The sequence below is a fragment of the Ictalurus punctatus genome, chromosome 20, assembly GCF_001660625.3.
Source record: "Ictalurus punctatus breed USDA103 chromosome 20, Coco_2.0, whole genome shotgun sequence".
Classification (NCBI taxonomy): Eukaryota; Metazoa; Chordata; class Actinopteri; order Siluriformes; family Ictaluridae; genus Ictalurus; species Ictalurus punctatus.
In genome coordinates, this window is record NC_030435.2 from 11,572,698 (window position 1) to 11,590,801 (window position 18,104).

At 37.9% G+C, this 18,104-nt stretch overlaps 1 protein-coding gene across 4 annotated transcripts in view; it reads left to right on the forward strand.

Annotated features, from left to right (window-relative positions):
- Positions 1-18,104, forward strand: part of lig1 (ligase I, DNA, ATP-dependent) — a 46,940-nt gene that overhangs the window by 10,809 nt on the left and 18,027 nt on the right. For all 4 annotated transcript variants that reach the window (XR_008393084.1, XM_053673765.1, XM_053673764.1 and 1 more), the window contains 9 exons: positions 3,919-4,032; positions 4,193-4,359; positions 5,736-5,812; positions 10,178-10,269; positions 13,606-13,705; positions 14,018-14,103; positions 16,911-17,026; positions 17,331-17,426; positions 17,824-17,934. Coding sequence is in view for 3 of the 4 variants with exons in the window: in XM_053673765.1 (XP_053529740.1) it covers positions 3,919-4,032; positions 4,193-4,359; positions 5,736-5,812; positions 10,178-10,269; positions 13,606-13,705; positions 14,018-14,103; positions 16,911-17,026; positions 17,331-17,426; positions 17,824-17,934 (959 nt within the window). In the remaining variant the exon portion in view is untranslated. The remainder of the gene's footprint in view (positions 1-3,918; positions 4,033-4,192; positions 4,360-5,735; positions 5,813-10,177; positions 10,270-13,605; positions 13,706-14,017; positions 14,104-16,910; positions 17,027-17,330; positions 17,427-17,823; positions 17,935-18,104) is intronic.

Sequence of the window (18,104 nt, forward strand, 5' to 3'; positions counted from 1 at the left end):
GACTATAACACTTGCGCGTATTTGCTGTCCCCATCAGGTCCAGAAGAGTTGCAACCTCGGTACCTCCATTAGAACCGGTTCCAACGCTACTCCAGAAAAACAAGTACAGTCATGTTTTAAGAATGTTGGTACTGAGGTATCGGTTCTCGTGACATCCCTACAGTCCTAGTATTTTTCTTTGTATCTGTCCATCCTGTCTTTGTCATGAGCAGTGTGCACAGATTTTAAAGTGGGGGAAATGAGCTGGGTTACCTTGGGACAACTATCACCTACAGATCTAGTTTCATATAAAATGCGCGAATGCATTGGTAGTATTCAGTAATGACTTTGTTGTGGCCTTGAATTTTCAGCACGTTTATGCGTGTTTGAGCACGTTTAAGTGCTTGGTTACGTCCACCATAAAAGCAAGATCACGAACCCACTCAGGGTCATCCAGCTCAACCACTGGTTTCTCTTTTTCTTTCATGTAATGATTGCTTTCTGAGCGCAAATTAATGAAGTATCTGAGCACGGCTCCTCGGCTCAACCAGCGGACTTCGGTGTGGTGGGGCAGACTGTGATCAATACTTTTTTCAGATTAAAATAAAAACATCAAATTGCCAATGGTTGAGTCCCTTTGCTCTAATGAAAGTAACTGTTTTTATCACTACACTCGTGATATTGTCTGTTTTCAGGCTTTTGCTACACAGCACTTCTTGATGTAATATTCAGTGAAAATTCAACAATTTTTACGTTGAAATCACTTTCTGAATTTTCTCTTAATTTCATAACGCCTGCTTTTTTCCTGACCATGGATGGTGCACCATCCATTACCATGCTTACAGCGCGACTCCAGTCAACCTCCAGTCTATTCAGGGCACCAATGAGGCTGAAGTAAGTGTCGTTGGAAGTAGTTGTGTCTATCAGTCACCGAAGAATTTGTTGAGCTGGTACCAAAGTTCCATCAACACCACGAATAAATACTCCTATTTGTGCTACATTGCTTACATCCATGCTCTCATCCAATGCTATAGAGAAAGCAATTAATGACTTCACTTTGTCTTTCAGTTGTTGGTTCAAATCTCATGCAAGTTCCCCAATTCTCTCCGCCACAGTATTTCTTGACAAATTCTCCCTCTGAAAACGGCTGGTCTTTACGGCTCTTTGTTAAACAGTGATTGCTGTGTTTTTTTATTTTTTTATTTATTTATTTTTTTTTTAAGCTGATGCTAGCTCGTTTACTTTTTCTGTCCTAAGTTGTCCCATGTACTTATCATATTTATCCGTGTAGGTCTCATAGTGTCATTTAATATTGTACTCTTTCACCACAGCCATGGGTTGTGAGCAGATTAAACATACCGGTCGGCTGTTGACCTCACAAAAAAAACATTATTTTCCATTTCTCTTGAAATATCTGCCCTTCGTGGTCAATTTTTCTTTTTTTGGACATATCCTTGATCACAAGTAGCTTGCCACAAAAGCATCAGTTTCAAACATCTATTATCAATAATGCGTTGGAGATTTTGGTGCTGCTTTATAATGCACATGTGTTGGATGTTCTGTGGTATAAAAGCAGCACAAATAAATGAGCAACGAGTTCCGCTTTAAATTTTTAAAAAATGTTGTAATGAATATAATTGACTTGAATTTTTATTATTTTATATTATACTTCAAATCATCCTGCGGGCCAGACCACTGAGCTAAAAGTAGTAACCCTTCATTTCATTAACAAAAACTAGATTTTTGTGATTCAGTTTTTCATAATCAACAGTGTTTTATTTAAAACTTGAAGGAGTTTACGAACATACCTGTTCCATGACAAGCTAATGTTGAAGCTTAGCTTAGCTTGATCAGTTCAAGCTGCATAATGTACTTTCACCGGGCTAAAATAGCCACCTTCCAAGGTGTCCAGTAAATTGCAACCAAACTCGCACATCTTTTAGGGCGTTATGTATTTTTTTTTTTTTTTTTTTTTTTGCCTAAAAAGCTTTATTGGGGATATATATCATTTGTAACTAAAAAGAAACCTGCATGCTACTGGTATATAAGCCATTTTTAAATACTTGAATATTAAGATTTAAAAGCCACTAGACTTAAAATGTAACTGTAAACAGGTGATCTAAATTGGCCAAACTGTGAGCTATAAAAAGTTTAGTTTAGCTTAGTGCTTTAAGGGTTCTGGGTCCAGGATCATTTCATGACCATACCATCCCTGCCATTTACAGCTTGTATCACAGGTATGTAATCTACTTTTGTTCTGCTAATTCCCCTAAGCGGTCAACATACTCCAGTTATTGCAGTTAAGTTATTTACAGTTACAACAAGAAAAAGTCTGTAAGTGAACCTTTTGAATTCAGTAACTCGTAGATCCTCCTTTAGCAACAAAAATCTCCACCAAACATTTCCTTTAGCTGCTTATAAGACTGGCACAACAATGAAGAGCAATTTTGGGCCATTTCAACAAACCTCATCAATATGGGTTCCAGTCAATATGGATTCCAGTCATACCACAGCATCTAAATTGGAATAAGGACAGGGCTCTGTCATGGCTTTTCCTAAACACGACTTTTCTTTTGGTCATTATCTTGTTGCATTTCTTAACCTCAAGTTCAAGGATGTCGCCTTGACTTTCTCCTGTAAAATGCCACAGTACAGTTCCGAATTCATGGTCTCCTCAATTATTGCAGGGTCATCCAGGCCCTAAGGTCATCTAGGCTGTTGTCGTTGGCGCTTTTTCCTCTTTTTCCCCCTCACTTGTAAATCGCTTATGAATACCCATGCAACCGTGCACATTTCACTTTCGCTTTCGAATTATCGCCAATTCGGGGGCGACAATTGCTTGAATGGTAGGTTCGCTATTATTCTTAATGAAAAACACAACAAATAATCCAAAATATTGCCAAATAGGCGCTTGTATATTTTCGCTTTGAAGCCAGATCTTCCACCATGGTCTTATCGGTCAGCTCTCCCTACTCTTCTTTTCGGTCAGTTCGCCCCTCTCTCGTCCCATGATAAATGAAGTCTGACTCTTTCTGATCTGTGCTGTGACCCTGACTCGTTCGGCTCCTCCTGAATTGGGCAGACGCGTTCAGTTTTTAATTGTAGCGTCTGTTGTCTAACTGAACTAAATGATTAATACTACAAAAAAGCAAAATGACAGTGGTGACGGTGCCGTGGTGGGTAGGTGATGTAATTTGTGTTCGGCCAAAACACCGTTTAACACTGGTAACACAGACTATCGCAGCAAGCCTTCTGCAGGTTCTCTTTTGGTTGCTAAAATTTGCAGTTGGTTTCTGCGATCTTTCTTTACGTAAGTGTTCAAGTAGATTTGCATTCACCAATCTGAAATGTACAGTATATTTACTTTTAACATTGACCAATTTGTGTTTCACTCCACTCATGGTGCTTCTAAATCCATATCAGTGGAATTATTGAACACGTTATAGGTAATACCATCTTAACTTTGTTTAAAGACAAATACGGTGGTTATTAGAAGTCTACACACCTCTGAAAATTGCAGGTTTTTGTGATATAAAAAAAGAAATGAAACCATGATAAATCATGTCAGATCTTTTTTCACGGTCAATGTGATATACTGTGCACTCCACTAATATTGGCACCCTTGGTAAATATGGGCAAAAGCGGCTGTGAAAAATAGTCTTTATTGTTTTAACCTTTCGATCTTTTGTTAAAAAAATTTGACAAAAATACTCTGCTCTCATGGATATCAAACAATTGCAAACACAACATAGGTTTTTTTTATTTATTTTTTTTTGGATAAACCTTTGTTAAATATAGGACTTGAATGTGGCAGCAATTTGTTATTGAATGCACTGAGCATGGAATCACCCGCCTGGCTACTTTAAGGGAGGCTGTTTCAATAAGGGTTGGATTTTATCATCATACTTTGGGGAATATCTGTGTTTCATTTGTTTGCAGATGACCTCTTGTGCTGTGTGTACCTGTGTCTGAATCAGCTTGGCCCCTCCTACCAGGGGCTAGAGCTAGGCATAGGGGAAACAGTACTGATGAAGGCTGTTGCCCAGGCAACTGGTAAGCAGAAGGCACAGACGCACAAAGAAATCTTAGATAAAGGATAAAAACCATTGTTATTTGACCAGCTAGTTTCACTTTTTTTCAGGCATTTTTTGATGCCTCGATTGCTTAACTGCACCAACTGAATTTCATTCCAAATTTTGTTCATTGTTACCAGGGCGTCAGCTGGACAAAATCAAGACTGAGGCCCAGGAAAAAGGTGACCTGGGATTAGTAGCCGAGAGTTCCCGTAGTAACCAGAGAATGATGTTTGCACCAGCGAATCTGACTGCAATGGGTGTGTTCAGCAAACTCAAGGAGATTGGCAACATGAGTGGAAACTCCGTGAGTACAATCATGAATTAGAGCAGAGGTATTCCAACTGTCTGGTGAAGCTTCCTAGTAGGGCTGCACCTAAGAATTATTTTCATAATCGATTCGTTGGGCGACTCCCCCCCCCCCCCCCCCCCCCCCCCCCGCCTCTCTTCTCCGATTAATCTGATTGGGGTGGGGGGCAAACTTTCAGTGCTGCTTTTTTTTCTTCTTTTTTTTTTTTTCTTTTTTTTTTCTTTTTTTTTTTTCTTTCTTCTTCCGTTTATTTAAAATAAAATCCACAAACTGAGTGTTACAAATATAAACTTCAGACTAAACTTTACACAACTGCTTGTCCAATTATATAAGACTGAAAAGAACCCAATACACTCACCAGAATATATATTATTAAATCAGAACTGTAGTTTAATTCGGTGTTTTTGTGCTTCCATAAAAAAATAATGCATACTTACTTACATTAGTGTATATATATATATATATATATATATATATATATGTTTATATGTTTATAAGTATGTATATGTTTATAATATATAATAGTATTTATGCATTACTTTTTAGAAAAGGTAATGTTGACATAAACAGTGAACTGAAGGTCATTTTGGTGTCTCTGGGTATCTGCTAAAGCTAGCGGCGTCACATTACATGCATATGACGTCATGTGCTGTCGAATAGGAAGTGGCTTATACTTCTGGTTAGTAAAAAAAACCGCTAGAGTTCATTTTGAGACAATACTACCTTTCTAAAATTCATACACAGTGTAAGTGTATAGTATGTCATTTGGGACACAACTTTAGTATTCACTCTCTGATGCATGTTTTCGGAACAGAAGTAACGTTTTGAGTAAATGCACCCTATGCCACGCGCAGACCAACTAATCGATAATGAGATTCATTGACAATGATTTTCATAATCGATTATTATTGATTTTTATTGATTAATTGTTGTAGTTCTACTTCCTGGTGAGATGTGAAGGAATTGCAGTGGGGTGGGTGAGGATGAAAAGTACTATAAAAGTATATGTTTAATGATTAATCAGACCTGCCAACTTTGCATTTTGCATGGCAACTCTGCATTTTAACATTAGAGTACACCGGAATGAACCCCCCCACCCCCCCAAAAAAAAAACAACAAAAAAAAACAAGCGTCCTATTTTTTCAGTTTCAGGGGTGGGTGGGTGGGTGGGTGGGGGGCAGATTTATAATTTTTTTTTTTTTTTTCTTTCCCTGTTGGTCTGACTGACTTTAATGCCCACACTTTTTTTCAATTAGCATGAGGGGATCAATTGGAAAAAGTTTGGGAACCTCTGCTGTAACCCATAGGTCTTTTTCTGACCATCCCTGCTCTTATTTATCTTCTACTTCCATTCACTTGTCCTCTTTCTGCAGGCAATGAGTAAGAAAATTGACATCATTAAGGGTCTGTTTGTGGCTTGTCGTTTCTCAGAGGCCAGATACATTGTACGGTCAGTGACACCTTTGAACTTTATTCATGTAACGTCTTTATAATCATTACAATAAAGTATGCATCTAGGCTTTGGCAGTCTAACTTGATTACACTTTGCACATTTATTAGGTATACAGATGTATGTCCTTATATTTACATTCCCCTCGTGGGGACCCATAGTAGAATACAGTGGGGGGAAATAAGCATTGAATGTGTCAACATTTTTGTTTCAGTAAATATATTTCCAATGAGGCTATTCACATGAAATATCACCAGACATCAGTGTTTCACATCACATCAGACATCATCTTTGGGTGAGCGTGAGCAGTTTAGTGCATTGCCTATTGTTTCTCTTTGACGATGGCACCTGCTGCCTCCAAGAGTTTCTGGGGCTCTTTCTGAGTGGTTCTTTGCTCTTGGGCTACTCTTCTGACTATTCCTCTGACTCCCTAGTCAGAAATTTTGCAAGGAGCTCCTGTGCGTGGCTGGTTGATGGAGTGATGCTGCTTCCACTTGCGGATAATGGCCCCAATTGTGCTTACTGGATTTGAAATATTTCTGTATCCGATTCCATCAATATGTTTCACAATAAGGTTGTGAAGGTCTTGGGAGAGCTCTTTGCTTTTAACCATCATGATGTGTTTCTTGTGTGACACCTTTGATAATGAAAAGCCATTTTATGGACTATCAATTTACAAACCCAGCTGATATTAATTTGCACAGATAGGAGGTATAATTACTTATGGATTTCAGCTGGTTCCTTGTCTTACGTTGCCTTGGAGAACTGCTTTTTCTTAGCGTGTTCAATAATTTTTTCCTGTGTCATTCCACTTTATTAGACATAATTTTATTTATATAATGTTTTAATTAATTAATTAATTAATTAATGGCTTTAATGTTGTGAATTCTTTATATTTCTGGATTTCATGAGTTAATACCAAAGTCTGGTGAAAATTTCATGTGACTAGCCTTATTGGAAATATATTTACTGAAAAAAATGTTGACTCGTTCAATACTTCTTTCCCCCTCTATATGTGTCTGTGTCTTATAATTATTCATGAGCCTGAATGTTTTTATGCTATGATAAGATGCTGTCGCTTAATTATTCATGACAGCACGTGGTGCTTTCCTACAGATGTAGGAGATGAGAGAGCCGTTCAAACGGATCGCAAGTGTTTTAGTGTTGTAAGAGTTTGAGTGTGTTTATTCTGGAGAGCTATGAGAATTGGAGAACGGTGGACTTCGGACTTGCTCATGAAAGCAGTTTGCATCTACACTATGATGCGGTACTCAGTCACTAGGACTTTTCTATCTCTTAAAATAAGGTATGTGTCTAATTTTAACCATGACAGTTTAAAGCCACTTAAAGCTCCGCAGGCCGTCGCATGCAAAACTATACAACGAGAGTCCACGTTGTAGGGAAGAGCCTTCGCCTTTTATTCATGAAAAGCTCAAGCCTATTAGGTAACTTCTATTCTGACATTTCTCTCATCCGTGCTGCCTCCGGGTTTTGTTTTCCTCCATAGTCACCCCAGGGGCTAATGATTCAAATAGACAGGGCTTAGGACCTGCACTGCTATCTACTGTGTCTCCGTTTAGCTGGGGATTCAGGAGGAGAGGAGTCCTCTGCCTTTTTGGGGGGGGAGTCTTCTAATGGCTCGCCCCCTCTTCTCCCCCTGCCTTCTTCACACAGCCATCCACACCTATTTAAGCTGCATTTTTCAAAAACATTGAGAGGTAGAATTGAGCTGAAAGAGAGGGGTTTCATGACCCTTTAAAAAGCATCAAGTTTCATCAGATTCATTCACACAATAGAACGGAGCAACACAATCGATGGGGTGCAGTCTAGGGATGTCACGAGAACCGATACTTCAGTACCAAATCGGTACCAACATTCTTAAAACGTGACTGTACTTGTTTTTCTGCAGTAGTGTAGTTAGCGTTGGTAATAAAGGTACCGAGGTTGCAATTCTTCCGGAACTGATGGGGAAAGCAAATACACGTAAGTGTTTTAGTCGGTCCACAAGTGGTAAAGAAGAAGAACAAAGCCTACAAGCACACAGGAAGAACTACAGAAATTTAGCTCCGCCCCGACTCGTTGAGAGGAAAGATGGTAAGAGTCGAATATGGAAATACTTCACATTCAAGGCAGATGATAACAAACATAATTGATGCTCTGAAGCCGGTGTGCAACCGATGCTATCGTTCATTCCAAACAAAGAGAGGAAACGCCTCGAATTTGGCAAAGCACCTGAAAGACGTGTCCTATATAATATCTGTTTGAGGCAGCTGGCATCGTGGCCGTGAAACCAGCTAACTTATGCTAAATGTAATTTGCAGTAAATAGCCAGTTATTTGTTAACGACGCTAACGCATTGCAATATTATGAATTACCTCCTTATGGGCCACCATGCATCACCATTCAGCCTGTGTCCTGTCAGCAAAATGTAGCCTATTGTCACAATTATTGAAATGTTAATGGTTTTAATAAATCTTTTTGGCCTGCCACTATATCAGGGAATTTAAACTAATGCTTACATTCAGAGTATAAGGGGTGTGGGTGTGTGCGCGCGCATGTTTAGGAGTGCACCTTAGCACGTGTAGCCTCCACTGTTTTATTAGTTATTTTCAGACAGTGATTGATAACTAAAATACTGCCCCCCCCTCTTTCTTTTTCTCTCTCTCTCTCTCTCTCTCTCTCTCTCTCTCTCTCTCTCTCTCTCTCTCTCTCTCTCTCTCTCTTTCTCTCTCTCTGCCACTATCAGCCAGAGGAGGATATCCTCCAGGAGAGTTTTTAATTAAATTTTTTACATTTTATTTTTATATCACACCATGGTATCGAGTATCTTGTACTTTTGGTGAGACTTTTTTTGAGAATAAATTTTTGTGAGATGAACTTATCGACGTCTCAATTTGGGGTATATACAGTCACTAAAATAACTGGCATGTCTGTCTGCCAGTAATAATGACATACTGCCAATTAGGGTCATCTCTATGGATAAGAATGGTGGATCCTCTTGCTCATGCACTGAATTTTGAGTGACATAAATGGCCTTTTGGTAGTATCGGTACCAACTACTAGATTTTTGGTATTGTGACATCCCTAGTGCAGACCATACATCTCTTTTACATCTCTTTTACTTCTCTACAGAATGCTTGTACAATCCCTGATGGACTATGGAAGTGTAGTTTATGCTGCTGCCAGGAAATCCTACATCAAAACGTTAAACCTAGGTGGTATACTGAATCCGAGACTCTCCCTTTGAACTGGAAGTCCTTAACGCACCAAGTTTTTATGCCAAAGCAAGGGACTCGTCACTTCAAAATAGGCACTTGAAACTGGCCCTTCACTATGCAGCCAAGTTAAAGGCAGACCAAAATAATCTAGCATATTAACCAGTTTTCACCCCTCAATATCTACAATTGTGTGAACCCAGTCCAACGTACTTTGTTCTTTAGATGGGGTTTTATGCAGATCCCAAAAATAAATAGGGTTATTAACTTGGTACAGGCAAATACATGCCCTATACCTCCCTGGGATTTAAAGAAACCAAACACTCTAATGGATCTGATCCAACATAAGAACACTGTGACCCACCCAAATGTGTAAAAACAACAATTCTTAGATATGGGATGCCATTTCCCACTTCATAAATCCATATATACAGATGGATCTAGGAGGGACAATTGTGTCTGCAACAGTAGCGTTTGGTGAACAACACCTAATTTTCACATTCCTGGATAAAGCTCAATTTTCACAGTTGAGGCCCGTGCTTTGTCCTAGACCTAGAGCAGACAGAGAGTACACAAAAATGGCACTTTTTAATCTGCACAGACTCAGTCCTCCCTCCTAGCACCTGGAGAGTTCGATCTTTAAATATTCAGCAGTTAAATTTTTGTTGGATTTCAGATCATATTGGGCTGTCTGGAAATGAAAGGAAGCCCTCAAACTGAGAATTACAGATTGTCAAATCCCACCATCAGATCTCAAACCAATAATAAACTTGTACATCTCAAAAAAGTGGCAAATGGAATGGGACCAGTACATTCAGAACAAACTACATGAAATCAGTCCTGCTATAAATGAAAGAAACCCCTCTCATTTCCCTTTTGAATCCAGACATAAATTTATCCCATAAATTTGCTTATGGGACAGTCTGCATAGCAGTGAAACTGACATGGTAATGTCATGCTAAAGGTGTGTGCTTTGTATGATTAATGATCTCAGTAGTGTTGCTGGGGTCTATAAAACCATTTTAGACACCGTATTAGACACCATTTGTGTTAAAGGTTAGATGACAATTTTCAGCATATCAGTGATATTAAATATGTACCGAGTTAACCCTGTGTGTACTGTGACTGAGTGCTTGGTTTTGGTTGACAGGTCACTGGCAGGCAAACTGAGGATTGGATTGGCTGAGCAGAGTGTTTTAGCAGCTCTTAGTCAAGCTGTATGTCTGAGTCCACCAGGCCAAGGTAAACAACACATACAATTGACACATATCAATTGGCCATTGTAGAATAGTCCACTTCTTTGTCATAAAGTCTTGGGTTGCCTTCAAAATAGGGCTGCAACCAACAATTATTTTCATAATTGATTAATTGGCCGATTTTTTTTTTTTTTTTTTTTTTTTTTTTTTCCGATTAATCAGATGAGGTGGGGCAAACTTTCAGTGCCTTTTTTTTTGTTTTTGTTTATTTAAAATAAAATCCTGAGTGTTACAAATATAAATTCAGACTAAAACTTTACACAACTGTTTGAATACAACTGAATATATATTATTAATTTAGGACTGTAGTTTAATTCAGTGCTTTTTGCGAATACATAAAAAAAAATAATGCATAAGTACTTATATATAATATAAATATAAACTAACTAAATAAGATAGATAGATAGCATTATTTTTTATGTATGCACAAAAAGCACTACAGTCCTAAATTAATAATAAAAACTCACTTTCACTTTTGGAAACCTTGTGGTTTCTGTTACTCGTTGCCTTTAGACATATTATTTAACTTTTATCATAGTGTTTTAATTAGACATTACAGATCTTCCTTGCGCTACACTCTGTATCATCATGTCTACACAGCATATGAGATTCGTTGACAACGATTTTCATAATCGATTATCGATTTTATCGATTAGTTGTTGCAGCTCTACTTCAAAGTATGTTTCAGATCATTGTCCATCTGCACTGTGAAGCACTGTCCAAAACATTTAGAAGCATTTGTTTGAATCTGAGCAGATAACATGGCCCTATACACTTCAGGATACATCCTGCTTCTTTGGTCAGCAGTCACATTATCAGTCACATTATCAGTATTCCCTTCTTCACATTCTTCTCTTCTTGTCATTCTGGTACAAGTTGATCTTTCTGTCATCTGTCCACAGGATTTCTTCGAGAATTGTACAGGATTTAAAAAAATGTTTTTGGCAAACTCTAATCTGGTCTTGTCTTTGAGGCTTACCAATGGTTTACATCTTGTGGTAAACCCTCTGTATTTACTCTGTTGAAGCCTTCTCTTGATTGTTGACTTTAACACAGATATGCATACCCCCTGGAGGGTGTTCTTGATATGGCCAATTGTGAAATTCTTCTGCCATCCATCACAGGCCTTTTTGCTGTTCTTGCTCAACAGTGCATTCTTTCTTTTAAAGAATGTAGTGATCACTCTAATGGATTTGTTTATATGAAGGCTTGCTGTGACAGCTCTTTGGACTTCCTTTTGAGTTAACAGCAACATATTCCAAATGTAAATGCCATCCTTAACCAACTCTATCCCTTTTATCTGCTAATTTGTAAGTGAAATAATGAGGGAGTAACACACACCTGGCCATGGAACAGCTGAGCAGCCAATTGTCCCTTACAAAGGGCAGGACCTAATATAATATGTGCCGTAATGATACCATTCATCAGATGTGGATGCAAATACCTTTTATATTAACACTTAGTCTTCACTCTGAGCTCTTATTATATAATTTCAATAACAATATACGCTTGTAGACCGCTTTAAAAATGAACTTTGTTAAACTTGAACAATCTGAACCTGACTCTTAAGTTTTTGTGGTTCATTTTTCCACAAACCTCCACTTTATTAGGAACACCTGCATGTTCATGCATTTATATCATCAGCTTATCATGTGGCAGCAGTACAATGCATAAACTCATGCAGATACAGGTCAGCAGAATGTAGAAAAAGTCTGATCTCTGTGACTTTGGTCTGGACATGGATGTTGGTATCAAAAGGGCTGGTTTGAGTATTTCAGGAACTACTGATGTCCTCGGATTTTCACACTCAACAGTCTCTAAAGTTTACTCAGAATGGGGTGACTGGCTCAAACTAGGGCTGCACGATTATGGCCAAAATGATAATCATGATTATTTTGAATAATATTGAGATCTCCATTATTTATCACGAATATTCATTGATATTAGGGACAACATATTTTATTGCACTTTCACATTTAAATAAACAGACCACTTCTTTCACCTCCATGTTGTGCTACATTCGTGCTAATGTACAAATTTTTGCGTCAAATTAGAGTGGTCCTTAAAGTGCATCATCTCGTAGAAGCAAAGTATAAATAAAATTGTACCCAAAATATAGGATAAATAAAAATGCCATCAACCAAATGAAAATAGGAAATCAAATATAGCAATATGCAACCAAATGAAAACAATTCAGGCCTATGCAGAAAAGGCAATAACAGTGTTTACAGGAGAAGAGACACAGCCAAATTGCCCAATAGAGTGACATGTCATTTTGTACTGGAACCTGCAAGTTAGCATCACGCTGGTTCCCTCGACAAAAACCCAATAGGATTTTCCCACAGGCTTTTGGATTATGCAAAAAATAAGCATTGTGATCAACAAAAGTTTACAATACTAACACGTTTTGTGCATCAAGATAATTTTCACAAATTAACACAACTTTTTATGAAGTTTGAAGACTAAATACAATTGCCAGAAATAAACAGCTAACCGTATGCTATAAACGAACTGCACCACGGTCGCTCGACTGCAATGTCACCATCACCAAGCTTCCAAGAACTTTTCCATACTTGATTTAAAAACATTTTCCATAATACGGATTTACTCTGTGGATGAATCTTCATCCACGTTTTGTTTTTGGGAAGTGTGCACAACATACCTGAACCAATTTATCTTCAAAGACTTTTCCTTTTCGGCGTAATGACGTTTAATGTCACCAACAACATCTATAGACCCATTTAGCAACATGTTGGTGTCATGATTTCCCCTGGTGCAAGCGCTGGAGCTCGAAGCGAAGCTGGCAGCTCGAGCGCTAAAATGCTAACTCGTTTCTGGGTTTCGGCATACAAAATAACTTCATCCCTACCCCACTCTATGGTGATTGGTAAGTTTAGGAAGCGCTTGATTTGATATGCAGTGGAGTTTTCTATGAGCGTTGACGAACTTTAAACTTCAGTATCGCAGTCGATCATGTTCATGTAATCGTAGGCAGTCAGAATTGTGATCGATGTTCGATTAATTTTGCAGCCCTAGCTCAAACTGGACTCAAAGTTTTTAAATATTCAAACTAGCCCTTTTGATATCAACATCCATGTCCAGATCAAAGTCAAAGAGATCAGACTTTTTCTTCATTCTGATGTTTAATGTGAACATTACCTGAAGCTCTTGACCTGTATCTGCATGATTTTTTGCATTGCCCTGTTGTCACATGATTGGCTGATTAGTTAACTGCATGAATATGTGGGTGTATAGGTGTTCCTTATAAAGTAGATGGTGAGTGTGTCTCTGTGTATACCTTTCCATCTGTGTGTATGTTCAGATTTCCCACCAGCTGTGATTGATGCAGGAAAGGGGATGAGTGCAGAGAGCAAGAGAGCATGGCTTGAGAAAAAAGGACTCATTCTTAAGCAGACTTACTGGTACGCATCCAAACATTCTCTCGCTGTCTCTAACACAAAAGCTGACATAGTGACTGACTTTTTTTTTCTTTTTTTTTTCTTTCCTCTGCAAGATGCATTTAATTTTTTTTTTTTTTTTTAATGTTAAAGGTTTGACAAATAATTCTGTAACATTGCTTTTGATTGACTTAGAGTTTTGGCTGTTATCATATAATTTCAACTACACAAATTTAAAATGTTAACCTAGCATAGGGGCATTGAAATAAACAATTTGTCTAAAACCCAGTTCATACCTTGCATGAAAGTTACCAGCTTTTGCTGTGTTCTATCTAGTGAAATGCCGAATTACGATGCCATAATCCCCGTCATGTTGAAGTTGGGCATAGATGAACTGCCTAATCACTGCAAACTTACTCCAGGTAATCAACCCCATCTAATGCTCCTCTGCCATTTAATAATTAATGTCCTCTTTGTCCCTTATTTGTACGTGGCATGGGAAAACCCTTCTTGTAGTGAAATTTTGACCATTTCTGCTACATATAGTTCTGAATACTACAGACCTTTTTTTTTTGGCATATATCTCACAAGTAAAATTTGATAATTTCACTGACTATGTTTACATGGACAGCAGTAATCTAATTATTGACCTTACTCTGAGCAAGACAATATTATGATTAAGGTGTTTACATGAGTCGCTTTTAGAGTACTCCAGTCGTGTACCCGTTTCTCATGTTATAGAACATAGTTCGATTAACAGCACGCGTCATTATGTCACCGTGCCACACCGTCCGACGTCCCTCCAGAATTTCACGTATCAACATACAGTTTGTCTTAGTTATGGTACCGTATAAAGTTTGGGGTGTTTTTATTTATTTTTTATTTTTTTACAAACGCTTCAAGTGTGGTTAATTATTTGTCATGCTGTACGTGCAAATAGACAACTACTTAGCCGTGGGCTGCGTCCCAAACCGTGTACTTACCGTCTATATAGTAGCCGAGATACATGTATTTCTCCTACTACAGGCTCAAGTATGCGGTTTGGGACGCAGCTGTGCGCTCTTTTTTTTTTCTCTTTTTTTTTTTTTTTTTTTGCCGTAAAATGGTTGAGCACTGCTGTGTGTGATCGTGTCCTGTCGCAAAATGCGGTGAAAACTCGAAAAATACGTTAATAGTGTGATTAAGGTGTATACATGTCTGTAATGCACATCGATAATTCTACTAAAACAGGAGTACTCCACATGTCTTAATTCGATTTGTTTACTTCGAGTATGACCTTAATCGGATTAAGGTAATTAAAAATTGCTGTTTACATGGTAGTTTTTTAATCAGAGTATTGTCTTAATCGGGTTAATAGTGGATTATTGCCGTCCATGTAAACATACTGACTGGTTAACCCCAAAAGTGAAAAGGGGAGAAAATTGTATTTAAACATTCTAACTCCATCAAAAGTGCAGAATGTCTAAACGAAAATTTAATATGCATTTAATATGTCACAAAATAAGTTGACAAATGATAAATATGACAATGAAAACTATCTATCGATCTTTATAGCAGCCTTTATTTATTGCCTACAGACTGACAATCTGTTCAGGAGCCCTGCAAATACAGCCTTCATTATTTATTTGTTCATTCATCCAGTCCTCTTTGGTAAATGCTTTATCCTGGTCAGGGTTGCAGTGGATCTGGAGTTTATCCCAGGAACACTGGGCACGAGGCATCGACACACCTTAAATGGGATGCAAGTCTATTGCAGGGCACCATGCGCGCACACCCATTCACACCTAGGGGCAATTTAGCTTAGCCAGTCGACCTGCGTTCATGATTTGGTTGGTGGGTGGTAACTGGAGAACCGTGTCAGTGTAATAGCATATTTTTTATATAAAAAGTTATTCCATGTGTAATATACCACAGTGATGTTTTACTTAGTGTTGCTGTTAGACTTTTTTAATTAGGCTAGTATACTGGCTAGCTCACATTAATTTTGTACAGTCCAGTTAAAAGGTGCTTCTGCTGAAATTGGCATCTCTTCTTGAGTTTCATCTGTCAAGCTTTCATATTTTAAGTCAAAAGTTATATTCCTGAAAAGTTTTGTTTGCCATAACGGCTGCTGATCACTAACACTACTGTAGTAACCGTTTAGAACTCGGAAGTGGAAATTTTTGTGGTGAACACAGATGAGTGGAGTGATACAGTGAAACATCCCAGTGCATTTATACTAAATATATGCACTCATAGAACACTGCTCGTCCAATCAAATTAAAGGGCTGGAACTAACTGTTGTATAAATGGTTATAAAGCATGATGTTACTAATATAAAATGACCTTTGGTGTAGATTATTTTCTTAGAGCAGCATGCCTCATCATGTTTTGTTCCTTGCATAATATTGTTTATTTTATATAAAAAGGCAAAACAAGTGCATTATTTTGTATTGAAGTGCAACTCCATCTGTGCATTATTAGGAATTATTGTAACCTATTTCAGTGGTAGATAATGGCACTTGAGATAAATGAGTTTATCCGCCTGTCACAAGCCCCTCCTATCTCTAAAATTTTAAGCAAATCTACTTTGAGATTGGAACAATAAAATTAGCTACCCTTTATGAAAAATTGTAAGTTTACAATGTGGAAATGTATAATCATTTTGATCAGCATTATCCACAATACTAGTCTTATTACACTCATGGCATTTGAACAGGAACTTCATCACTCTTCTTGCAACTCTTCACTTTCTGCTCCTTGCATTTTGTGCTCAAATAATCATTTATTAATTCTGTGAGTTATTCTTAAATTTTCCTTATTTTTATCAGGTAATTTAACCTGCTCTCTTTTGTACAGTGTATGCAAGTGCTTTTCTTTGTTTTGATGATTTAATTGCACAGGTGCATCATGGAAATTTTGTCAGCTTATATCTGACTACAAATTGAACTGGTTGTGTGTATGTGTGTTTGTTTCGCAATGGCCAAAAACTTTATCAAAGTGTGTGAGGAAAGCACACTTTAATTAGCAAGGTTTTAGACATCATAGGCAGACTGAGTGTTTTTACTGCAGCATTTGTTAAACTGGCTCCTTACTCAAAATGATGCTTGCAGAAAGCCTAGAAATAAATAAATAAAAGCAGTACCACACCATTTTTGGTGAAATGCATGATTTTTCATATGTTTGCCAGAATTGAGCCACAGTGACAGATTTTCCCACACGTGTGCCTGTGTGCGTTTGTTTTTTCCAGGTGTGCCACTGCGCCCCATGCTGGCCCACCCAACTAAAGGAGTAGGGGAGGTGATGAAAAGATTTGATGAAACTGCTTTCACCTGTGAATACAAGTATGATGGGGAGAGAGCACAGGTGTGTGTGCTTTGGGTGTATATAGTGAGATTTGTCTCCATCTTACAGTTTAATTTTTTTTAAATAAGCATTACTGTAATCTTTTTTTCAGCTTAATTGCAGTCCATCACATTTGTAGCATATGAGCAATTACCACGTTGCAACTGAGAAAATAGAATTATTAATAAAAAAATTATTTATAATGCAGGTCTAGGGACAGCTATGTTCTCTTAATAAGCATTTAAAATATGCAGCTAGAATATAAAATGAAAATAGGTTGTTCTGTTTGGTTTCACATTTATGCTCATTGGATTCTGTTGGATAGATTCACATTCTTTATAGTGGTGAGGTTCGTATCTTCAGCCGAAACCAAGAGGATAACACCAGCAAGTACCCTGACATCATTTCACGGATGCCACAGGTCTCACAGCCACGTATGCATGCAGCTGTTAAAGTAATACATTTCTAGAGCCCACAATTTCTAGTCCTCAACACAAGGACCTTGTGCTCTCTGTTCATCTCACACAGTCCTGCTTTTGTCCTTATCAGCAAGCCTGTACACATTAAATTCTTTGTGCTGCATTCTAACTGATGCACTGTCTATCTCTATTTAGTTCCCTTGTTCTTTCTTCTTTCCTTTGTTTTTGTATTATGTTTTTCCACCTCCATCTCCCTCCCTCTCCTCTTCTTCACCCCGTCAGTCTGTCTCTCACATACACACTTGCATAGAAATACAGGATCAGCTTGTCTAGACCTTATCATTGAGTCTATACACATAAACTGAAGTTTATGTACTGAATTTTATTTTTACTTTTCAGGTAAAGAAGGAATCTGTGCGTAGCTTTGTGTTGGACTCGGAGGTGGTTGCATGGGACAGAGAGAAAAAGCAGATTCAGCCGTTTCAAGTTCTGACCACACGCAAAAGGAAGGTGAGACCGTGGTGATTCTTTACCTCTTAATGGTTTATAATATGATGTAGAGATTTATGTACATTTTAAAAGCCTGGCAGCTGTACAAAGGCCAGTTTGAACACCAATAAAGTTTCTTTATTGATATTGCCTTATACATTTAGACTCCATCAATTCAAATGACTCATATT